Source organism: Myiozetetes cayanensis, unplaced genomic scaffold, assembly GCF_022539395.1.
Source record: "Myiozetetes cayanensis isolate MyiCay16 unplaced genomic scaffold, myiCay2020 scf12, whole genome shotgun sequence".
NCBI classification, from domain to species: Eukaryota; Metazoa; Chordata; class Aves; order Passeriformes; family Tyrannidae; genus Myiozetetes; species Myiozetetes cayanensis.
In genome coordinates, this window is record NW_026086826.1 from 7,330,330 (window position 1) to 7,356,410 (window position 26,081).

A 26,081-nucleotide genomic window follows, 5' to 3' on the forward strand; every position below is an offset into this window, starting at 1 on the left:
GGTCAGGCAGCTTCTGTAAATGTTTTTTTTCTAACCTGCAGAAAAGTTCTAGAGGAGCAGAGGCTTGTACTGTGCTGACTTCCATTCAAAAGAGCAGATTTGGTGGGAGTTAAAGCGTGTTTCCCATTGTAGAAGGAGAACCTTTGTGAATCTCTGTTTATTTTCTTGGAGAGGTTTTGTTTGTTTCTTCTTTTGTCATCGTTTTTCAGGAGATGGCTGTGGGACCTCTGCCATGGCACCATTTGTTTTCACTTGTAAAAGCAAACAACTTGCAATGCTAATTAAAGAGCTTTTTTAGATAAAGTAAGAGCTTTGCATTATTTATCTAAACTCTTTTTTATGGGAAAATGTTCTGAGTTTGTTCATTAATGAACACTTAGAAATAATATAAAATTAGACCTCATGAATTCTTCATGAGGTGTAATTTGCCATGATCATTTTTCTTGGCATTTAGGTGCTGTGAACAGTTCATTATTCATAGCTAACTTTTTTGACTTCTGAGTCCTCAAAATGGATATGTCTGCATGAATTTTCTGGGATTTAAATTTTTTTTCAGATTTTGATTTTAGGAAAAGATCGTTTGTGGTGTGTTTTAAAAACACATCTCTTTAGTGCCTATAAATAACACTTATTCTTAAGATTCTTAATTGTGACTTTTTTTTATACATACCAAATCAAGTTCTGTTTATTGTGGAATATGGGCAGTGGAGTACACATAATTCACGTAAGAATGGGTGTTGATTATTCGCTGAACACAAGCTCCTTTCCGTGTATGTGTGTGGCAGTCTCACTTCAACATGCAGACTTTCTTTTAGACTGCTGAGAACAAATTTTGTAAATATAAAAAATGTATATTTGCATTTATCGAGCCATTGGCTATTGCTTCTGCATGTAATAGGGAGATAAGGCTGTCTTAGGCTGTCGGTAGTTTTCTAAATGATTCATTAACTGTGCTTTGTAATGGTAGATGGATGTCACACATTTACTGTAATAACTGAAGATTAGTGTCAGTTACTCTGGCTTTTAATAGTTGGTAATTGTAATAGTTGTGTTTATGCATACAGGTATTCTTCACATTATTGTTGGAGCTGATATTTCAGCAGGAGTAAATTGAAATTGAATTAATTGGAAAAAAAAAACAATGAAGATATGATAGAACTATTTCTGATACATTAGTAATGTAGGAGTTGCTCTAATGGATATTTGTGGCTGATAGGCTGTGGGAGGGGTTATACCAAGACTTTTGGTAAGCAGTGTTTTGCAAAACACTGGCAAAGCTTATGTTGTCTTCCCCAAAGCATTTCTTTGTGAAATCTGTCAAACTAAAATACCTCTTGCTTTGCTGATACATTACCATAGTGAGAAAAGTAGTGCACCAGGAAGTCGTCATTTTTAAAAACATGCAGAATTTGAAATATGGGTTGCCTTTAACTTGCAAAATTGTAACCTTTAAATTCTGTCACAGATAGCATTTTTCAGTGTTACAGACTATTCAGATTATTGGGGACTAAATGATCAAATGTCTATTAGCAGTAACTGCAGCTTATTCTTCTTCAGAGATGCGATTACCTTGTATATAGAACATTGTATTGCAGTACTGGGAGTCTGGCAAGTTATTGCTAAAAAAAAATTGAAAATAAAGGCATCTTTATCCCAGTAGCATGTGAATGTCATCACACATGACATTTGCACTGTAATATTTCAGGACCGGTAGTAGCTGCCTAAATTGGGTCAGAGAAGGTCTACAAAAAGAGGTGTTGCTCAGAGCACAGAGGTATTGATAATTTTACAATCTTCAAGGATAACTGTATTTTTTTTTTTAATTAAGATTGAGGTTAAGTCACTGTTGAATTTTCCACATTTGTTTTGCCTGTATCTGAATAAGCCCTTGATGAGTAAGACAGATATACAGCCTCCTTTGATATTTTGATAGAATTGGATTGCAGCCCAATACTTTCCTATATTTAAAATAGTTATTACCAGGAATTAAAACTAGTAAGTTAACTGCCTGTCCCAGAAACTGGAGCATGGATTTCAAAAATGTTCGTGTTTTGATAAACGGATTCAATTAAAAACGTTCTGAATGTTGTGGATAGGGAAAAAAAAAAAGAAAACCATACAACCAATGTCATGTTGAAGTCTATTTGAATAAATAATGTTACTCTTATGTAATGTGCTGACTGATGTGGAATCAACAGCTACTTAATATTAAAAACAGCCATCGACGAAAATGTCCCAGTGCATGCACACTGAACTCTGCACAGGGTTTGAGCATCAGACATGCTGGGGAGAGGACTGAACGTTTCGAAAGGAGAGCTAGGACTTACCTTTTTGTTACCGTTAATAATTTAAGTGTTTACTCGTCACGAGAATCAGTATGTACAGCTAAAGTAAGTATTATTCCTTTGTGCCTGGAAGAACTTTGAATGCAAGCTGTGGTATAGAACTGCTTTTGCACAGAAATCGCTCTGTAAATGGAGGCTTAAAATTATACAGTAAAGAAAAATTAAATCTGAAATCTGTTATCAGAAATGCTTTTAATAATTTTTCAAGGTTTCCCTGTATCCATTATCTTTTTTTTAATATATATAACAGGTCCATTTTCAGTAACCTATGACTTGGCAATAATTTGAAGGGCAAGTGAGTGCCTTGGTTTTCCTTTCTACTGTGTACAAAATCAGGAAAACTTAATTGGAGTTGAGAGTAACTAGGAAGAAAACCTGGCACCTGGTGCAAAATTAGTTTATGCCAAGATACTTTGAAGTATATGAGGAAATGTACTTGTTCAAGAACAGATTTTTACCGAGCAGCTTACTCTTAATGTTCTGAATGTGTTAAATGTCTGAGTTGAATTCTGTTCCTTTGCTTGGTGTGGAAGGTATGCATGCTGAAAATGAACTAAAAAGCATTGCACAATGCCTAAGTAGGACACCAACCAGTTTTGAATTTTGTTTTCTTTCACATATTTTTTAAGAGATCCAGGGTTATTGTCTACTGTGGGGAACTATAGATAGCTTTTGTGTCTGTTGCTAATAATAGATGATGTACCTTCCTTAGTGTGTTGTGCTGAAGTCCTTCTTCTGCTGTAACTGAAACCCATGGCATGGTATTCCTGCTGGCTTCAGAAGGGCAGGATCAGTCCCTAAAACTGCAGTTTACCTTGTGGGTTGTGTTGGGAAGAATATGGTCCAGTGATGTAAAGGCGCACGGAAAGCTCTAGTTAACCGTGTCAGGTGCTTCACTCATCTTCTGACTACGTGTTAGCATCAGAAGTGGAATTTTTTTCCCCCAGTTTTAATCAAGCTGATGCAGATCCAGCCCATACGAGCAGGCTGTGCTGAGCTGAGGTGAATTAACCTTGGGGTGTGAACCCCAGCCCTGCAGCAAAGCTCAGAGCCAGTGTCTGCCGTGAGGTCACGGAGGTGCAGAGATCAAAGGCTCATCTTCCAGCTGGAATCGTGGCTAAACAGATTTAGCAGCATCTGAAGCATTTAGTAGTAGGTGTGAGTAAATACATGTATGAAAGTAGATTGAAGAAGGGATGTATGGCCAATACCAGCTGAAAGGGGAAATCTTGAAGGAAGAGTATGGGGCTGGCACAGCTTGGTCGAAGATGTCAGCAGTGCCTGGTGCCACGTGGCTGGTAAAATTGGCAGGGGGACTCTGGTTTGGATGTGCCCATGTCTTTCAAGAAGTGACTATTTTTGTACAGTTTATTTTCAAAATGATTCTGCTGTATGGTTTAAGGCATTTCTGTTAAGCACAATGTGACAAGGCTTCTTTTTATTTAAAAACTGTTAAACCAAGTAGCTATTCCTGGGCTTGATAATAAAAAATAATGGTAATTCAAAACTTATTTCCATTGATAAAAAAGAGGGTTATTTCCTAAATGAGATATTTAACACTGAAGCATTTCAATTAAAAAAAAAAAGACATGATCAGAATATAACCTATTTAGACTCTGAACCACCCTCACGCTGTTAATTTTAGAATATACACCCTTTTTTTGGTGTGTGTGTGTCTCCATCCTCCTGAATTACAGGCCTAATTTGTCACAACATGTACCTCCCTGGATTTAAAAAAGAAAGCAAATTAAGTCTCGAGTAATTATAATAATTACAGGATCAGAAGAATACCAGGTTCAGAGTGTGTGATGCCTTAGCCCTCTGTTCTCCTGTGCTTGTCCCTGTCCCTGGGCAGTGGAGTCTCCTGCCTGGGGCAGCAGTTTGCATCCCTGTCTCCTTCCTTGATGGAGGGAGACTGAGCCAGTCCAAGGGGTGATCTTTGATACAAGAACCAGTGAAGCTGCACATCACAAACTTCACAATAGGCAGCAAAAGCCACCATTTGCTTTAATTTATCCATATTTGAGCCGAAGATGATGTCCTTTCATTGTCAGCAGCGGTGACAGTAAAGACAGGCTGGAAGCCACAGTAGAGCATGTTACATAGAAGTAGCTTGAGGTACCCAGGTTTTTCTGCTTCCTTTGTCTGCCTGTGCAGTATTTGGATGAAAACTTGTGTTCTGCAGATAAACATGCAGGCAGCTTTGCTCACGTGATGGGGGGCACTGGTGACAATGGGGCTACTGTCCTGCAACGCACTTGGTTAAGCTGGGTTCTTATTTGTCAGGTTTTTTGGAAAGGTCTGTTTGAGTTCCTTCTGTGAAAATTTGAGTTTCACATTTCAAGATAGATGTGCTTGTTATAATTCCAGCCTGCACCTGTGCCTGATAAGCCTTTCTCTGATTAAACCCTTTGGATTTCAGTAAATATCTGAAGACCTTTGTATCTCTGAAGATTGCAGATCTAGGGCTTCATTATTTAAAGAGGTGTCAGTTCGTTAGTGGAAAATATAGGTGGAGAATATAGGTCATCACTGGAACCAGTAAATGGTATATCTTGGGACACTGAGTTTATTAATTGAAGACAATCTGAATGATGACACGGTGCAGATTGACTGTGCCTGGTTAATGTTGTTGTCATTGCACTCTGTGATACAGTTATTAAATAGGTAAAATATTTTACCTTTTCATATAAAGCCATACGCTTAGTTCATCTGATTTAATGGAACTATAATTTTAATTATGATTATTACCTTAAATTATAATTAAATTTATGTGGTTTAAATTTACATTTGTGAAAATGGCTGCGTGATGAAAGCAGAAATCAGCTTCGCATTAACAAAAAAAGAAGGTTTTTTAACTGCATCTTAGTATATGCTCACAGCCAAAGACTAGCATGACCTACTTTGCAACAATAACAGAGGAATCAAGCCGGGTTTTTTTGTTGAAGTATCTAAATTGGCCACAAATGCTACCTACTCATTCGTTTGTGAGTATCTTTAAAAATAGCTATTGTATCTATGAAACTTAAGGGTGTTTTTTCCCCCCTTTTCTCTTTTTTTTATTTTTGCTGTAGATAATTAGCACCATGGAGCCTCAGGTGTCGAATGGCCCTACTTCCAATACAACCAATGGACCCTCCAGCAACAGTAGAAACTGCCCTTCCCCCATGCAGACAGGGGCTGCTACAGATGACAGCAAAACCAACCTCATAGTCAACTATTTACCCCAGAACATGACCCAGGAGGAGTTCAGGAGTCTCTTTGGGAGCATTGGTGAAATTGAATCCTGCAAGCTCGTGAGAGACAAAATCACAGGTAAGCGCTTCATGTTGTGGCCTTTACCTGCATGGGGGTCAGTTTACATTTGGGGTCAGCAGAACCTTAGTGCTTGTGTTGCAAGTGCTTAGCACAGGGGATGCTGCGGATACGGTGGTGAACTTCTTCAAATGGCAGCCTTTAGTTTTCAGTGCTGCACCCGGGATCCAGAACAGCTGAGAAACCCCTCATCTTTCACCCTCTGTACAGATCTGAGGGGAAGTCTGAAAATTGCCAGCCTGCATGTGTGTAACACTGTGCAGCTGCTTGCAGGAGGGCTCAGAGGATGGCCTTACTTTGCTGATCATTCTCTTTTTTTATTTAATGTTGACTTGTAGTCAGAATGGCTTGAGCCAACTGACTGTTCCTAATTCCGACTCTTGTTTGAGCTTCACTTATACCTTCATTAAATTTTTGCCCGTTTAAGAGCACGGTAACCTAAGATTGTTCTGCGTGCCCATCACAGCTTCTTGACCACGGTGTTCTGGAACAGCAGTGAACTGTAGTTGGGACACACTGCTCTGAATTTCTTTTGGGCATTTGTAGATACCGATTAATGAACTATTGCCCAAATACATTTTAATTTTTTAATTTGCCATGATGTTTTTTGTGTGAAATGACACCCATTGGTAGGTGCTTTCAGAACAAAAGCCTCCCATTAGAGATGCTGCCTCAAGGAGGAGAAATGTCTGCACTGTCACTAGGGGAGGTATGGATGGGTGTAGATGCACCTTGCCTGCTCCATATCCTTGCTCCTGCAGCCGGGAATTCGCTGGTGCACAAGATGATGGGATGAACCATCAGCTTTTATAGCTTGCTTTATAGGTTAGTTTTATAGGTTGTGTGTCTACTCACACCGTAGGTGGGGAACAGCTGAAATTTCACTGCTGTTCAGTGCATCACCAGCACTGTTATGTTTAGCACAGAGCAGCAGCCTCAGGAATGAAAGGGTTTCAGAAAAGCAGCCAGCTCCTCTCAGGTGCACTCCTGGAAACTTGGGGGTGTGCTCTGTGGAAAGGGGGACCACGGAAAGACGAGGAATTAAAATGCAAATCTTCATACCTGCGCGCAAAACATCCTGGCAGCCGTTGTACTGGCAGCATTAGGATAATCTGCTCAGTGCTTTTCAACATGCAGTGCTTTTTTATTTATTTCCTGACATGCAGCAATGCTCTGGTTGAACACGAGGCACATAACAAATGGCAGTAGCTGCAGGGCAGCTCGAGTCCTCACAAGTGTAGTCCAGCAGAGCTTTCTTTAGCACATTGACCATGATCTATCTATTGCAATTTATCTTGTGATTTGACCACAGCTTTGGGCATTTTAAAAAGAAGATTGAAAAATAGGATTTACTTATTTATTCTGTACTCTTTTTCTACATACTGTTGTTTTTCTTCTATCTGAGAAATGTAATTGCAGTTTAGTTCAGTTGTTTCAGACAGAAGTGAATACCTGACCCTCATCGGCAGGAGTCCAGTGTGCCTAGCTTGGATTTTGATTGTGGCAGGCCTTGTGTTCCAGGAGTACCATATCCCTCAAATTCATGGTTATTTCCTAGCAATAGAATTTCAAGACTTTAGATATTCACTGTTGTTTTCATAGGGAATTGCCTGTCTTTGGATGGAGAGCCATTACTTCATCGGCTAGAAACAGTATTCCTTTTGTTTCGTTCCATCTCCAGGCTTTTGTCCCTTTTTGTATTTGAAGATGTGAGAAATTTGCTCTATGATCATCTGACATATTCTTGGGTAGTCTTTTTGCCTGTGCTCTCTTTCTGTGCAAAGTCCATAAATCTTTGATCACTAAAATATTTTAAAGGAACCATTCTTTAAAAAAACCTTACACAGAGACCTTGAGGACATCACCCCTACGTGTTGTTTCAGAAAACGATACAACTACTAAAGAATGAAATTTGCAAAAAAAAAAATCCTCCAAATGATCTGTGCTGTATTTGAAAACAGAATTTCATCTGCCAGGGTTTCAGGCCTGTTATCAAGGCACTGTGCAGCATTACTAAATCTGAGAATGCATGTTCATTCCTCAGATTGAATTCCAAGTTAGTAAATCGAATGCATTTCTCTGCCAGAAGCAGTTCATGTTTTTAAAGGTCCTTAGAACATGGAGAGTAACAAAATGAAAATGCACTGAGGTCATACCCAGCTCATCTTTCCGGATCATCACTATGGATGTTCTTCATTAGACTTCTGGTTGGGTTTTTTTGGGGACAGGAAGGGTGGAAGTGTGCCAGTAGGCTGTAACAGGGATGTCTGGCTTTTTAGGGGTTCTTTGCTTTTTCCTTATTAAAAATCAATGTGGGGTTGTTTTTTTTTTTAACAGTGAAAGCTGTATTGCAAAAAAACCACAGTGAATTCTTAAACTATTGCTTAAACAGTGAAGATATGAAGCAGTATATGTTTTATCTGGTTTTGGATTTTTTATAGTTTTTGTTTACAATTTGACTTTTTTTTTAATAAATCTTATCTGAGCAAGTTCTGTTCTGTTATACCTCTAAACAAGTGGTGTTAGGTTAAAACTCTGATTTGTTTTCACATATATATGAAGTTTGTCTTCTTGCTGAGCTAAAATATCAGATAAATAAACGAAAGAATAAAAAGTTAACTGTAGAGAGAGATTGCTTCAAGAAAAATAGAAAAGGTCATAAACCAAATCATGATTAAATAGTTATCCTGGCAAAACCACGGTTGAAAATCTCAAATGCATTTCTGAGGCTAGGTAGGATTGAATTGGTTCGTATAAAAGATTCCATTTCCTCTGTCAAGGAACCGCACAGATTTTTGTGGAATAATGTTGAGTCTTCCAGAATGTTTTTGGTTTTTTTCAAGGAGTTCAAAGATAAAGCAAGTCTGTTAAACTCACAGGATCTCTGATAGCATTCATGACCTGAACTCTTATTTAAAAATGAGTTAAACAATGTATGTCAGGAATAGTCATCTGCTCAGTCTCTTTGCCAGTCTTAGAACAGTAGTAGGAGTTTTTAATAAAATTGGTTTGTGATGTTACCCCCTCGCTTTGGAAAATCACATGTTTAAACAAGCATATTCCTTTACTCAAAAACTATGCTAATTTGGTAGTACACCGTACTGAGTTGAATAGGAATGACAGCTTCGAAGACAGCCTTTAATTTGGTATTCAAAACCAAAATCGTAAACTTCGGTTTTGTTTGGTAGCTTCTCAGAACAGGCAGGATATACAGAAGCATTTTTTAAGGATGCTAATGACTTGAGAGAGGAGATGGAAGTCAGGCATACATTTTAATTATGGGGGAGGGGTTGCAATAGCAAAAATGTTGTGGTGGGTTTTTTTCACTGCAGAGATTTTAAGGGAGTGAGACAAGGAAAAACAGACTGAAGATAGTTGCCTTCATTTGGCAGGGGTGTTTAATAAAAGCAGAACTTGTGGTTGTAAAGTGTGCTTATTAAATTCTTCATTTACACTACCTAATTAATTCTAGCATTTTAAATTAACAGTGAAACTGGTCCCTGCTGTACCATTTCATAGCTACAGCATATTTCGTCCAACAACCCAGTTGTTCAGGTTTAATCAGCTGTGCTCAAAAAATGAGAAGGAACCTGAGTTCAAAAAAAAACACCAAACAACTAAGTGGCATAAAATTTTGGAGCAGTGCTAGATTAAGGGAGGCGACTTGATGTAGGAAGACCACGGCTTCAGATGGGTGTGAGGCTCAGCACTAACCAGTGATGCTAAGATATACGGTGTTGCAGATGCTCTTTATTTTTTATTTTGTATTAAGAAAACTGGTGACAAATATCTTCATGACTTGAAGGAGAGGGCTTGAATTCATGAGAATATTCAGAGAAGAAATGCTGAACTTGTTTTGTCCTGTGTTTGAAAACAAAAGATCCAGTCAGCGTAGTGTCCGTCAGACACTGTAATTGCTACTGGCCAAGTGAGTTGTCCTTGTTGACATAGTTTGTGTGTGGGAGAAGGGGGTATTTGTTATTAATTTTTTAATTGATTTGATAGCCTTAGCTGAGCTTTCAAGACTTATATTTTTATTCCTCTGTAATTTACCTGGGAATTTACATCTCTGAATCTTCAGATGATCGGTATCTAAAAGTCTTCGGTCCTTAAATCCTCTTACCTGTCTTCAAATGATCCAGGAACACTCTAAAGCAGAATATTTATTGATACAGGATTTCTGTTCATCCCTTAAATTATGATTGAGTTTGCATAACTCTGCTGTGTGGTACAATTTGATATTCTTTGCATGTATAATCAGGAACTTCATTGCTCCGCTGCCCAAAATGCAACTCTAGACGTTATTTTTTTTAAATCATTCCTTGTCAATTTGCAATTCCTTTAAGACCATGCACAAAGACTGAAGTATTTAATTTTAATTTCAGGTATTTATAATAGGACTGTGCATCAAAACTGTGTTTAGAAATAATTATGGCATTGTATGTATAATATAGATACTAGAGAAAATCGGGACAGATAAGCTGTTGACTCAAAATGTAGCATCTTTGTGTTGCTGCGTGTTAGGAGAGAAAGAAATATTGACTCCTTTACCAACAGCCTTCTCTAGAAGTTATGGATTGTCCACTCCTTGCTCTTTGGGTGTTCAAACATACGATCCAAGGACCGAAAACCAATAAAATGGCGGAGTCGGAAATAATGCAGCATTGAGAGTGTAGGGAAGTGTTTTTCCTGTGAGCAGTGTTCAGTGCTCAGTCCTCCATACAAACCAGTAAATTCCTGACCTGGCAAGAGTATTCCACCTGTGCTCTGAGCAAACCACCATGAACCTGATTCAGAAGTGTGTCCACAGTGCGTTAAGTTGGTATCATGTGCCCTCTATAATATCTTTCTCCTACTTCCCTGTAAGACAAGCAGCTCCCCAGCACATACTGAAAAGGTGCTGCTGTAAAAAAGCCAAGACCCAGATTTTATTTCACCAAGTGTGTTTCTATCTAGAACATGCTGTTCAGAGCTGCATGTTTGGAGTTTCCTGAAATTTAGGGCTTAATTAAGGAGCCTGAATTTCAGCAGCATCTGGAAAGTGGTAACTGCTTTGGAAGCAGTGGATGGAGAAGGTCTGTATTGTCAGGAGCAGAAGCATTAATTGCACACTGTGGTGATGTCCCTGGGAGGCAGGAGGGAAGGCGGGCAGGGGTGACCACGTTCCCCAGCAGTACCGCTCTCCAGGAGGGAAGCTCTTGGATCTGATGGCAAGTGTGCAGTAGCAGGAAAACACTCCTTAAGCTTTCCTTGGTAAGCAGACATCTTTTAGGATTGGCCCGATGTTTGCAGCAGGCAGCAGCTACGTTTTATCTGTTTAATGGGGGGGCTTTGATGCCATATAGAGTAGATGACCGAGAGGTCACGGTGACCATCTTGGGATCGAAGGAGGACTCTGAAAGCCCATCATAATGTAAAGGCACAAAGCAAAAATGGGATTAATGGCTAAATTTAATTATAGAGAAGAGGCCTTTTGCTAATAGAGTTCATGAGAGAAGGTAACCATTGCATGGTTAAGTCTGCATTTGAAACACTTAGGCTGGAAATTGCAGAGATATTAGTAAAATTGTCCTGCTTTGTCAAAGGAGAGAAAAGATTTATTTTTATTCAAGGGAAATAGTTCACAGCTATTTATGTTTAGAACCTGCAGATAGAACACGTATCCACTGAAAAATTCAAATACAAAGGCTACCAATGTTTTTTGTATCTTCTCTCTAAGAATTTTGCAGAAGGGCATGCCAGAAGTGTGTCCTATGGGAAGAAAAAATGACCCATATGCAGACAAATATACAGCTTACAGTGACACCCAGCATTAAGTTACCTGATCTTAAATGACTGAAAGTCTAATCTGAGCATAAACTACTTCTGTATTTTATGTCCAGTTTACTGATGGTGCTTTGAAAGTGCCTTCCATTTTGAGATATTACTGGTTCCAGCGGTTTCCCCCACTTAAAATACATTAAACAGATAGGATTATAGAATGTGGGGATTATGTTAGATAAGACTTATATACTCTTTACAAAGTATGTAAACATTCGTGCCTCATGGCATAAGCCCACCTAATAACAGGGTTTAATAGAAAAATACCTTGTAGAGGTAGTTTATTCCCTTGTTGACTTGGAAGGGTTTTTTAGTAATTCTCTGTAAAGCAGTAGTAACTAGTCACAGATCTCTGATCATTTATTGGGCACAGATCTTGCTGCCCTGGACTGAGTGGTAGCAGCAGTTTCTTCACTCTAGTAAAAGAGGAGAATTTAATACAATCCTTCAGAACAGAAAAAAAAGCTAACACTGTGGTGTTCACCATATACAGAGGAATATATAATTCTGGTATTTGGCTTGATTGCATTTAAAGGCTGTATTTAGTAGTGCCCCTCAAATTGGCTGTGTAGGGAATCTCTGTAACAAGCTGTGGAGTTTTTGCATTTGACTTCCTTGAAAGCAAAAGACTTGGTATTTGCTGAAATAGGAAAAATATTTATGCAGTGGAGTACTCTGCTAGAGTTCTTTTGTCTGAAAAATAATACCAAATTAAGTGAATTGCCTTAGGTTTTTCAGGAAGTGACTGTAGATTGGCCTCACTGTATTTTAGTAGGTACAGGAGATTGGTATGGGAGTTATTTTTTTGTGTTGAGTGCATAGTCAAAATGCAGTGAGGAAAGAGTGGTTAGACAAGAGTAGCATAACTGCAGCTGAAAGTGAAGTACCCAGAGAAGCAGAAATCTAAAATAATGTGGTTTAGAGCTGAAAAGAAAATTCTTTCTCTGAAACAGCTGGAATACAGAGTATGCTTTAAATTTTGGTTATAATCTTTGTCTGGTACTTCTAATTGGAAGTGGAGAATAAAATATTAGAAGATATGGAAAAACAGACATGTTCCAGGGTCTTTTAAACCTAAAATCTAAAACTATTTTTAAAGGACTAAATATATAGCTCTGAATGTTATTAAAGACCTTTGATAAATTGATCTTAATTTCATAGCCTAGTTATTTTTACAGCTTATTTCCTGATGTATATTCTGCTCTTGAGCAGAGATTAAACTGAATTTCCATGTTGTATATCCTATTTTAAGGGATGCAGATTCAAGACAATCCCCAAATATTGATTATTTAAATGAACATTTGCATTAAGTATCTGTACTTAGCACTGTGGGGGAGGGAACACAGAAGTGGTAGCGAGTGTCTTAGTGCTGGATTTCTGAAGTGGTTTTTGTGTGGTTTGATGTCTGTGCTAAACGCTGAGGAAAATGGTCAAATTAGCATCCATCATTTTTGTTATCTCTTCTCTGCAGTCGCCTGGTGCCTGCTCTGTGCTGGTGAACAAAAGAATTTTGATTTCTTGATTATTGGGGAAAAAAGCAATTGAAATGAGCGTTGGGGCAAATAGGCAGAAAGCAAGTAGGCATGACCCTTGTGCTGTGAAAGAGCTTTCTAATTAACTTCACCAGTTTCAATCCTGAGCTGCTTCTGAAGTGTATTAAATGCCTTTAATACATATTTTTAGTGTATTCTTCAGTTTTTACTGCTTGGTTTGAGTAAATAACATCAACTCCCCATCAAGTCTAGTGCAGAGGGATTAGCTTGGTTTTCCTCAACAGCACTAGCACATCTACCACTCTGAAATCATGACTTCCAAATACAGGGTTATTTATGAGTCTTTTCAGTGTGTCTGCTCACTTTCTGCTCTGAGACCTTTCTTTCTATCCTTCATATCACCTGCACTGAATATAACTGTGTACCAGGGAACAACCAGGTGAAATGGCTCTGGTGGAACCCTCTATTTGATGGCAGACCACCCTTAACTTCCAGTGTTGTCTGTCCTTTTTCAGAATGTCCTCATTCTGCCCTCCCCTCTAGAAGCCCAGACCCTCTGCTTCAGCACTTGGGCACAGCTCTTTGTAACCCTTTGTCTTTTCTTTCCTTTTAGCCCAAGGAGAAAGGGGAGGAACAGCATGAGAGAGTGCCAGGGGAGTTCTGGGAGACTGGCAGTCTCCACTAGTGGTGCACTATCTTCCAGCTGAGGCAGGGTCTTTGGGGCACCGTTAGACAGCCCACCCAGGTACTTGTCAGGGCTCTGACTTTCCCGGCGTTCATCCACTTCCTGCTGCTTAAGAAGTTCTGCCCTTCAGCCACACCAGTGAGCAGCATGTGCTGTGGCTGTCACTTCTGCCAGCCTCCCCAGTGCTCTTTCTAGACAACTTGTCCAAGAACAGAAGTGGCCTGTGTGGAACCTGTTTAAATGGTTTTGAAGTGATCCATTCTTGCTCTCCCTTCTCACAAGGCTGCTTTTTACCAGAACTGCGTTGGGAGTTTCTTTTTGACTTTTAGATTATGTTTAGTAAACCTGTGACGAGGATTACTTGACCTGCCTGCAGTAGCTGATTTGCAGAATCGAGTGAGTCAGGAAGTCCTTGCCTCTTGTCTGAATTTGATCCATCATCACTTGACTTCCTAGCAAGTTTGTTTTCTCTATAGCCAGAAGAGTTCTGCTGAGATCTTCACCTTGACTTCTGAGAATGGTCAGCCTGAGACCTTCAGACCAGTATTGGGATTTGCTGCCCATGGGAGCGTGTACAGCCTCAGCACTCCTGCATCTCCTCTGTTTTCTGCTACCTCAGTTTAAGTGAAGTCCCTAAACTGACCTGCATAGTTCTTCAGGTTCCATCCAGTCAGACCCCATCCTTCAGATCTTCTTTGCTTTCGGAGTTAATCTGTCACTTGAGCAAGGACCCACTTTACATGATCAAGCCAACCTTCTTCTGCCTGTTTGTCAAGTGAGATGCCATCTACAGAGGGCTAAGTTCCTTTTGGGATATCTGCTGCTTGGAGGTCTTGCCTGGCCTTAAATCCTTTCCTTCTTCTTTACCTCCAGGAAGCTTCAAAGGCTCAATGCCTATGCTTGGAAACTTAGATACGGTCTTAAATTGTCTTATGGTTAAGAGGTGTTAGTTTCTAAATTATGTTCATGGATATTTTTGGGGGTTTTCTGCACCTGCACACCCTTAACACTGCTTGCCACTTACTCTTTTCTCCCACTTAAAGTGTAGCTTCTCTGGCTTGCCTGGATTGGGAGTCTAACAGCCTTTGTATGCAGCTCACTGGCAATGGTGTGCTTATAGTCAGCACAGATAACTATCTTGGGAATCTGGGCTGTTGGAAGTTGCTCTGATGCACAGCCTTTGCCAACAAATCTCTGGATTTCAGCAGTATTCTCTTCATGTCCTGTGCTTCATTCCTGGAAGGGTCATCGATACAGTACTGCAGCCTCTGACTTTTTAAACCATTTGTGGTACAGCCTGAATTTTGTTTGGGCACTTCCTCATCTCTGCATGTCTGTTTAGGTGGGTTTTGCACAGATGCCCTGTTTCCCTTTTCTGTGATGCCACAATTTTGTGGTTCCTCTCATGCGTGTGAGATTTTTTTATCTTAAGAAGAGGAAGAGGGGGCAAAAGCATCATGGCCCTGGAGTACAAGTCCATTTCTTTGTATTTGCTCACTGGCTGGGCTTTGGCTGACTCACGACTGGGGGTTGTTGGATGTAGGTGCTTTTCCCCATTCTTCTTGAGCAGTGACTGACCCTCCAAATAATCCTGCTTGTCCCTGCTAAGAATTTCAGTGCATGTTACTGACTTGCAGGTGCTGCTGGAGACAGAATATTGGACCAGGCAGACCTCTGCTCTGCCCCAGTACTGCTGTTCTTAATGACTCTCAGCATCTGTTTAATCAGTGGAATATATCAGCTTGAGGGGAAAAAACCCTGAACACTATTATTTTTATTCACAAGAGTCCAAACTGCCTTTTTTTTTTTTGTTCAGTTAGATGGTTTTTAAGGGGTGTTGCAAAAGCAGATGGACAAAAAGCTGCGTCATACTCACCTGCAAGCAAGCAAATAGCAGCATTGCCAGTGTGATTAATTGTTGCTGTACTAGAGGGGCTGCTGTTCCTGCAGCACAAGGTCTAATCTCCCTGCTGCCCTGTTCAGATAATGATGCTCACACACATTTTAAAGCACCTTAAATTAGCTATCAACAGGCTTCCTTGCTCTTGCTGCAGCATTCTAGGACCCACAAAATGAGGCTGCCTTCCTCTTCCCAAGGATTCTGTTGGCTGGATGGAGGGGGTGTTTTGACTTTCCCTGCTGTGAGGATGGTAGGTAGGGCATGAGAAGATAGGACATGTAACAAGGAAGAAGTATTCTCCAGCAGTTCCTTTTTTAGACTCCACTGTTCTCCTACTTGCTGTATCTGTGTCATTTCTATTTACCAGTGCATCTCTCTTCCCAATTCTGTTTCTTTAAATATTTTCCTGCTCTGGAAGCCACTTTGTCTTAAACCAAAAAAAAAAAAAAAAAAAAGACCAACAACAACCACCATCCCCAAACATGAACAGCTTGGGAGCTTGACTGATAACATATTTTTCCCTTATGCTTTCTACTGCACTGGAATAACTGCTCAGTTACCTTGATGTTGTTTGTTGGTAGGATTATGGTACTGATGTGCTCCAGGTTAGGTGTGTTAGGTACCACCTGCATGTTTAATATTGTGAACAGCCTTTTACAAGGCTTTTGTAGAACCTTGCACTGATTTTGGTGGTGTTCAACCAACAAGAATGGCTTTTACTCATGACATCAATCCGTGGTACCTCCAGTGCCATACCTGTGGATAATGCCATAGCAGAAGGTGTTAGCAGATGAAATCTGCCACCTTTGAAAGGAAAAGATTTTCAGTGTGGAGAAAATTAATCAAGGAGCATATTCATGCTAATGTTCCTCTCAAAAAAATTATCAAGAATTTGAAGTGATAGAACTATCTATGCACACACAACAAAGTCATAATATTTTCTCCTTAAAACAGTTTTCCTTTTCATTACTGTTATCTGCAAGTACCTAAAAGGAATTTTGTAAACATTTGAAATATACTTAAATTCGTGCTCTTGTTTTGAAATTCTTGAAAGTTCTGTCTTAAAGGTGAAACAAATTTGTGAAGTAGGCTCCCTGCAGTTTATGTACCGGTGGATAGCAAAATTTTTATAGGCAACACATCTTGCAATACGATAAAGTGGCTTTACCTTTCTCAGCATCTTTTCCAGATGCTATGTAAAGTAATCTACGTAAATCTAACTACTACAGATTAACCTTCTTAGCTGTCAGGTTGCAGCTTTTATTTATGTTTCTGCTGATCAGATTAAAAATACTGCAGTCACGGGTTGTGTAGTTAATATTGAATTTTGTATTCTGGTCTGTAACAAATTACTTTCCTCTGTGCATTGGCAAAACTGGTTAGCAGAGCTCAGAGTTTAATTAGTGGGCTCTTGATGAGACAGAACAGGTATTCCAAGTCATTGTTCCAAATTACTGTGAAATTTGTTGGTATTGTGATGGCTTTTGGGTTTTGTTGTTTGACAGAGGCTGAGGTACGAAACCTTAACTGTTGCTGAATTAAGTCATTTAATGACAAAATTACCAGGGCTTTTTGAATTTGCAGCGAGCCAGGTTTCAGGTATTGTTACTGCAGGATATTATGTCCTAGTTAATACTCTTGTTTTGCGAAACAAACTCTTGTTTATCTTCATTTTTGTGTTCCTCTGCCATTTTCTTTAGACTGGAAGCATTACTGCCACTATTTCCACATGAAATTATTCCAGGTTTGGAGATGCACTAGATTGTTGTATCTTGGCTATGTCTTTCCTTTCCCAATTCCTTTGCTTGCATAGTTCTGCTCATTGAGAGCATCATCTTGGCCTTTGAGTAAAAATCTCTCACCTACAGACCAAGTTGTGGGTTACTTTGTTGAGCCACAATTGACTTTTCACTGTGCTCTCGTAGTTCTCTGACCCTTCGTAAAGTGGGGATCTTGGTCCGTGCACAGGCTCTGTCCTGGTTCTGCCCTTCTTTACCCATCTCTCCACCACTCACCACCATCATCTTCTAGAATAGCAGGGTTCCTCGTAAACTTTGGCTCTGGGTGCCTAGTATTGCTCTTTTTTATAGAAGTTTGGTACATTTGCACTGAACCTGTGTGTATGGTACAGTGTGGGCTCACTTTGATCCGAACTTACTGTCCTTTCGATTGAAGCCTGACCAGTGGAAAAATCACTCTTGGTTTGCCTTCAGTTTCTACTCCATTGTTCAGTGTTAAATTTTAGTTGCCTTCCCCTTTGATCTAAATTTCAGAAGTGGCAGCATTTGGGATGGTATGCAGGAGGGAAGATACATCTGCTGTAATGAAGCATGTACCTCTTCTGTGACCTGCTGGTTCATGCTGTTGGAGTGCCTTTTCTCTTTGGTTTCAGATCATGTAATTTTTTTTTACCCTCTTTTAATTTCATCTTATGAGTAACAGTGTTAAGTAGCACACTTTCAATATTTCATCTTCAGTCATAGTCTTTACGCATTTGAAGTATCTATATGCTTTTGTATCTCCTTTTAGTCACGCTTTAACCAAAGGATACCATATTTTAGTCTTTTGACACTGAACACCTCTAAGCTTGCATCTTAAGTCACTCTCAAACCTTAGGTCTTGCTTAACTTAACCTGGTGGTTGCCAAAATTTGCCTTCAACTTGTTGCCTTCCTTGTCTCCAGTACATACATTTCCTGTTAAAATGGAGTGGGGTCTTTACCATTCTTTATTTACTGCTGGTCCAACAATGCTGTATCCTTTCTCCACGATGTGACATCCCCTGTTTGGGATGAGAAAGGTTTTGTACAACATATTTAATTCCTATTGCAGATTTCTTTCCACACTGCTGCTTACCACTCTTATGTGCTACTATCTATCAATTTTTTTCTGCTTCTATTTGGTTTCACTTTTTTCTTACTGAATCTTGTTTCAGCTTAGCCTGTTTGTTTCTAAAGTCTGCATTCTTGTGTCTAATTCGTCTTTTCAGCATTGAATTTACTGTTCAGGATAGACAAGTCATGGCTGTTTCTTGTCCATTCATGCCTGTCCCCAGAACACTGGATTTTTATAGTACAGTCCCTGTTCTGTTCTGGGACAAAGCGGGGAGGAGTGCAGCCTTGCTCTTCTCGGAACAGCTGCTAATTCAGAGGCTGTGTGCTCCTTCAAGGAAGGGGGAGGAGAAGATGAAAAGAAGGGAAGCAAGAGATGTCAACTGAGGGGAGCAAAATCCAAATATTTGTTCAGAAATGGAACTCACTTGTCTCATGTATGTCAGGAGCAGTAGCTTTTGAAAATATACTTAATCAGTTGCTTGCAGTAGTATGAACACACCCGTGCTGAAAATCCATTTTTATATTTAAAGAAGCTCGATAAAAGCAGGAAAACAGAAAAGAAAAAGGAGGATAATGTATTCTGCAGCATGAAATGTGTGTGCTGTTTCCAAGATATCTCCAGCCCAGCACAACTTGCAGTGGGCCAATGATAAGGTTCCAGCCTTGGAGTGGGGGAGATGCGGTTTTAGTTCCCTGTTTTAGTTAGTGACTGTGTTACCCTGTCCAAGTTCACCCTGGAAATCGTGATGCCTTTCAGTTTCTCTTCTCCACAGTAGGAATAAAAGTGCTTTCCTCAGTGGTGTTTGTGAGGAAAGGTGCGTTTCAGAGATAAAATGCTTCCATGCTACGGTAATGGGAACAGCAGAAGACTCCAGCCAAGTCAGCAACATCTGTCTCAAACTGCCACTTAAGCTTTGCATGCAGATTAGTCCATGTCCTCCAGCACAGCAGTCACACAGCTGACTTGGTTGAACTCGCTGTAGTATGCAGGTAAGAGCAAAGCCTTGTTTCAGGTGAGATGCAGAACACCTACAGTGACAGAAGCCTTTAGGAGACTGTCAGGGCACTGTTTTCAAGAATGGGTGTGTCTTCTGTTGCTGGTATGGTGAAGTTTAAAATGGAGGAGTTGCATGGTTTTGGAAGTCCTCCTGAAATTTCTGTGGGAGTAGGGTTTTCAGAAGGGTCGGGTGGTGCTGGGCAGCATCAGGCTGTCAAAGCATGCCTCATCTTGGTCTGTTTTCTGAGTGGATATTGAGGCTGTTCTAGAGTGAGAATCGTTGCTGTGTCTAATTTTGAGGGATGGCAGCCACTGTCAATTAGTACTTTCATTTACATGAGAACTACTACTGCCTGAGCATCTCTGAAAATCAAGACGTTAAATTACACTGTCTTGCATTAAGAGATTTGTCAAAGCCACAGAAGAGGACAAAACTCGTGTAATCTCCTCTGGCACTCCCTGGCAAAATCAGGCTTTCTAACTCGACATGGTGCTGGTTGAATGATGTTGGTTTTTGCTGAGGATAGCTTGCAGGTGGGGTTTTGGGAGGCTTGCTTTGCTTTTGAGGTCACCATGTTCAGGTCCTGGTGATTGTCTTCCAAAGGAAGATGTGGAAGTTCAGGGGTCACAGTTACCTCACTAACACTAATCACTTGATTGCTTTAGCTACGTTTGTAGGATTTATTTCACGTTTTGGGCAACACTTCTCTTTATTCCCCTTTTATTTGTCTAGGCTTGTTGTCATGGTATCTGGCACTTCCCATTCAGATATTAAAATTGAGTGAGCGGTGTCTGTATGTCTGGTTCCTTTTCCCTCTCTTATCCTCTCCCCCAGGGAGAGTTTTACGTGGGATGTAGCACACTGTTTGCAAGGGCTTCCTTTGGGGGATTTTTTAATCATGTAGCAGCGTCTCTGTTGGAGAAGGCCTGGTGTGAAGAAGCCCCTTCCACTTGGACTGGAGTTTATTAAATCCTGTATGTGTAGAGCTCCCATGGGACCTCATTGTGCAACTCGTGTCTCCCCTCGAGCTCCCCAAAAAAAGGCCTGTCTCCTGCATGAATGAGCTTTTATCTCTGGCATTTCCAGGATTAAGGCAGCAAGAGGAGTTTTTTCCCTGCAGATACCTGATGGGGAGGGCCCAGCTTTTGTTCTTTGGGTATCAGAGCTCTGATGCCTTGGGAGAGAGTTTGCTTGAGGGATCTTGTCCTGTCTGAGGAGCTTTGTGTCATTATGTAGCCTTTGCAGGTGCTGTAGCTGTGGAACATAGAGGGATTTTCCTTGAGCTTTGGATTTACTTTTGCTTTTTTACTTGCTATGAAACTACAAGCATGTTTCTCTTAGGAGGAGATCTGTTATAAAGGCACCTCACTGAGTCTGGAACCTGGCTTTACTCTCCAGTAGTATCTTAAGAACGATCTACTGAACTCAGAATTTGCAGGTGGCTATTTTTAACCAAGAATTAAGTCATGCTGCTTAATTGTAGGTGCACTGTAGCATCACAGTATGTTTGGGGCTTTAGATTGGGTTGCATTTAAATACAGCTGACTTTTCCTGATGTACAGGTAGGATCCTCTGAAAAGAACTAATATGGGCACCCAAAATACAGTAGTTTGATGGAACATTCCTAAACAAAACTTATCCTCTTGCACCTTTCTGCAAGAGGTAAAAAACCCAAGCAGTTTACTACTCTTTCTTGTCATGGTTTTGCTTGGAGAAAGACTATGCATTTTTCCCTAGATTCTTGTAAAAGTGAGAGTTACAGTGTAATAGGAGAAGAATGCTTTCTTGCATGGGCAACATGCAATTGAATAAATCCTAGTCTGTACAAATGTAAGGAGACAGTATTGTAGATAAGCTATAGACTAAATGAGTGCTGTGATAGAGCTGCACTAAGCACAGAACAAGTTACCCTTCATAGTTGGATTGCAGTGAATTGTGACAGTGACAGACTTAGCTTAATTGTTTGGTCTTAGGAGCACCGCATGCAGGAGATGGTTCCCTCCTGGTTTGCTTCTCTGAGACTACAGTGTGCATTGCTGGGGTGACAGCAGGTGCTTCTCCTTGGTACAGGAATGGAGGATGAATGAGAGTGACATTATTGGTGTAAAAAGCACCAGAGAAGGAGCAGGGTTTGAACTGGTCTCATGATCAGATCTCATTTTCCCTTGATCTGAATCTTCTCTCCATAGCTTACCTCGTTTTTTAGGTGAACAGCTCTATTTGTTGGTAACTGTTGTAAAAACAACAACAAAAATGCAGCAGTCAATTCACTTGACCCTCTTGGTATGTTTTGAATGTTTCTTCTCAAGGGTATTTATGTAACCTTCTCCAGAAGCCCCTACTTCATACAGCTTTTCATATGAGTTGTAGTCATTCTTTGTCTTCCCAGGAATGTGTTTAAAGCGCTTCTGGAATGGTTTGTAGGCTCACAGGGTGGTGCTGTGAAATGGGCCGGCTAGGGCAGGGCTTGCCTTGACTGTCACTATGATTCTTTGGTTATTCTTGTTACAAGACAGAGCATGGCGAGTCTTTCTCCTGCCAGTCTCCCTGCCAGCCAGCCATAGGTGCTATGTATTAGGAACATCTCCAGTTTGAGAAACACTGAGTAAGGTGGAAGAACGTGTGCAGGTCTGCTTGGCAGAGCCGCCGCAGGTGGATAGCAGTTTGCACTCAGCTTTTTTGACAGAGAGAAGCTCACCCTGCCACCAGTTTCTTTCTTCCCTAAATTTAAGTGGGGTCGTAACAGGCAGAAATGGTGCTGGGAGGTTTGGAGAATTCATGGTGAGCATTATTTGTCTTTTGGTCCCAAACCCAGAGTGACTGAAGGCTGTTACTGTCTGACGGCTCCTGCCTGGCTAATGCGAGATGAGCTGTCAGACGTGCCCTACTTCTGAAGGGAGGGGTTGTGTCAGAAAAGCATCGGCGCTCGCTGGCGTTTGTGTTATGGCTGTCAGGCAGGCAGCTTTAATTAGGTTTTACATTTGGGCAGGGGACAACAAAAACCACAATTTAAGGCAGCTTGGATCGCTGCTGCCCCATTCTTTGCTAGGTTTCATGAGTGACTGTAGTAACCCTAGTCCTTAAATGTGACGTTCAATTCCACAGTAACTTATTTCCAAAGATAAAGGGTATTTTTAAACACTTCTTTAACCTGTCTGGTCATAGGTGAGCAATTAAAAGTTGTCCTCTTCTATTAGTTGTTATTAGAACAGTTTCCTGCAGTAGGAAGGCTTCTGACTTTAAGAGAAAGGAGTTTGCTTCTGCTTTGCTTGTGGCAATGATTGTTCTTCATACAGCTCCTACTACAACCAGCAGGAACAGTGTTATTTGTAGAGCTTCAGAGTAGAAGAGATTATAGAGAACTTAATACATCTTGCCAAAACCTCCCTAGATTAATTCCTGCTTGAGCAAGAAAAGGATAGCTTTCAAAAAATACCAACTTTCAGAATTTCCAGTGGTAGAAGAACTGACAAAATGATTGGTAGGTACTTAAATTCATTTTACCTTCAGTATCAAAAACAGAGCGAATGACTTGCCCAGGAAACAGCATTTGCTGTATTGTTTCTAGTCTGGTTTTACCTACCAAGCAATGGGACTTGGGATATATAACTCCATGGACAGACATTATTAAGAAAAAAAAAAAAAGAATCTGTACTTGAAATGAACACTAATGTAGTAGGTTCAACTTAGGTTCAACTTCAACTTTTTTGATCAGGTAGGCAGATTGACCCCTATATCTTAATTGAAAGAGGTTTTTCTAGTGCTGTGTTCAATTCTCATGGCACCATCACCAAGGCATCTGTATCTTGCTTTAAGCACATGCACCAGGGCTGGACATGGCTCTCTACCAGCGAAGCCCAGTCAGATCAGAATCGGTGATTTTTCTTTCCCTTTTTGATTGTGTGTGGCTTTTCTGCCAAGAAACACTGTTTTAACCCTTTTGTCAACATTGCAGGCTTGACGTGGCCTCTATCAGTCTTGCATTCCAGCATTTCTAAAGTATGCCACAGTTCATCTTTGTGCTATCTAAATGCATGTATTTGTGGTCTACTGAGGAGCTTAAATTGCTTTGCACCTTCATTCTATCCTCCTTGTTCTTATCTTCTCATCCTGTCTTTCTGCAGTTGATCTTCATGAGAAAGGAGTTTGGGTTTTTTCATGTTTACCACTGGAAAAAAACAGTAGGGCCAAGGTCTATTTCCTGAGGTAGACATGTAGGAAAACACCTTTACTGTTCACAGTTCCCAGTTAGAGATCTGTTGACTTTTTAAATCTATTTGATGTGTGCCATGTTGATTTTGTTTTAGTCAATTAATAAGAAGTACCAAATCAAGTGCTTTAGAGAAGACCAAGTATATCAGTATCATTAAATCAACGTTCTTAAAATTTATAGGTCAAACTTGTAATCTCATCAAGAAGGTTGTCAGTTTAGTTTGACAGAATCTGTTTTCCATAGACCTAATTTGATTGATGTTGGTTTTATTACCCCTTACTAATTCTTTATTATAAGAGTTCAGTATTGAATATTCTGTACTTTTTGCCTTGCTCAGCATTAGACTGATGGACCTATAATTACTTGGGTCATCCAGTCCTTTCTTTTCAAATTTCAGTGCAAAATTGTCTTTCCTCCAGGCTCCTGCCATTTGTTAATCACAAGAGAGCCTTTGGCCCCTTTTTTTTGGAGTCTCTTCTATGCAAGTAATCCAGATCCTCTCATTTAAACATACATAATTTTAGGAGTTCCTGTTTAGCATCCACCTGGTTTTCTAGTTAGTACTTCATGTAGCTTCTTCAGGTGTACATAACGTCTGTTGTCTCTGTACTGTTACTATTAGTATCTGCTGATGAGTCAGGATGAGTGTTAAGGGATCTTTTTTCTGTAATCTCAAAAAAAGTTCTTCTGTTTTTCCAACCCTTACTAGCCAGAGATTTTTTTATTTTTTATTTATGATATTTTTGTTCTAACTTGTATTTGTTTCTTGTGTATTTTCCATTTACCTCCTAATTTAAATATGGAATTGGCCTAAGCAGACTGACTCTACAAAGGAAGTAAGGGAAGGTACAGGTCTCTGGCACTGCCTTTTTCACAGTTGTGGTTTTTGAATGTGTGGATAAATAGTACAGGGTAAACAGAACATGGAAAAAATCATTCTTGTGGATTGTTTTAATCTGGGTGATTTTCAGCTCTGAAAATGGAACTTTCTAAAATGCAAAATACATACATTATCAGCTTGGACTTGATTTTGGCTGTTTGTTTTTTGTTGGGTTTTTTTAACTGTCAAGTCCTTGATAATTTCTAACCTTGTTACTGCTTACTTCCAGACCTATTCCTTACCAGATCATAGGAGGTCCACTATACATTCTCTGCAGCTAGATGAAACAGTCAGAAAGAGCAGTGGTGATAGCAGTGTAACAAGGTGTTGTTTTAGGAGCATCTAGAAATATCTCTTGCCTGACCTACTGAATCACAGCATGCGATGAACTATTGGATTCCAAATCACAGAAAATATTTACTATTTACGGTGCTGTTCCTGGGAAGTGTAGCATGGGAATGAACTACAGTGTCTGTGTGGGATCCCACTGAGAGGTCCAGCTGCTTGCTTTGTGCTGCCAGATTGTGTCCAAAGAAGTGTTACCCTTTTGGAGTACATGCAATAAGAGTACAGGATGGAGAAAATAGGGGACTTCATACTGTTTACTGTATTCTGCAACAAATCCTTTCCCTTTTTTTTACCAGTAACAGTTTTTAGTTCTTTCGTATCTCGAGTCTGTGTTTTGTCTGACATAAGGTGTACTGCTCTTGAGAGGAATTTGAAAATAATATTTTTAGCTGCATGTATAGATTTTTTTTCTTGCCGCCTTAGCTGTAAATGCTTAGCACACTGAAACTTTGTTTGCCACAGTCATAAAGCTTTTCACAAATTAGCGTTGTCTGGGTTTATTTTCTTTCCAGTTTTTTGAGACTGGGGCGTGTCTGTCTTCATGTGCAGGATAGTGTTTGGGAGAAGTTGTTGAAAATACAAAGTAACCAAACAAAATAGACCTGAAGTGGAAAGATCGTAATGAAAGATTTCCTCCCTTCAGCTTCACTGATACAGTGAGGGGTATGGCAGAAAGCAGCAGCAGGAATTTGCTGATGGAAACAACTGTACCAAGATTTCAGTGGGCTGCAAAGGGTACAGGGTTTGAGAGGTTTTAAGATAAAAGGGTGCTTTATTGAATTAACAGAAACTTACTGCTCAAAATGCTGAGCAGATCCATCCTTTTTTGTGAGAATATTATATAGCCAATATAGCAATTAGTGTGTTGGATATGGTTTCATAACCAATAGCTTCTGAGTAACAGGCCTTAAATCCTGTTACAAGTTTCATATATTTCATGACATTCAGGAGTATATACACCAGCAAGAAGAAATCATGTTTCTGCATACCTATTATTCTAAGGAAAACGCTATGACAATATAATAGTTTTCTTTAAGCCAGGTTCTGCAGTCCTGCATGCAGACAGGACAGCTTTATTAGTGTTGGTGTTCGTTATCCTTCACCTTGGAGAAAATATATTTGTTTCCAGTTGGTAGAGAGAAGCAGAGATGATATCTAAATAACTTGAATGTTACTGGAGAACTCAGAGGAAGGTAGTGAATAGTCTGTGGAATTGCTGTATCATTCTTTTCATGTATAGCCATTATTTCC

General features: G+C 40.0%; 1 protein-coding gene across 5 annotated transcripts in view; it reads left to right on the plus strand.

Moving 5' to 3' along the window:
- The window catches only part of ELAVL4 (ELAV like RNA binding protein 4), a 65,722-nt gene that overhangs the window by 17,181 nt on the left and 22,460 nt on the right, over positions 1-26,081 (plus strand). For all 5 annotated transcript variants that reach the window (XM_050306639.1, XM_050306638.1, XM_050306641.1 and 2 more), the window contains exon 2: positions 5,420-5,660. In XM_050306639.1, the coding sequence (XP_050162596.1) occupies positions 5,420-5,660 (241 nt within the window). The remainder of the gene's footprint in view (positions 1-5,419; positions 5,661-26,081) is intronic.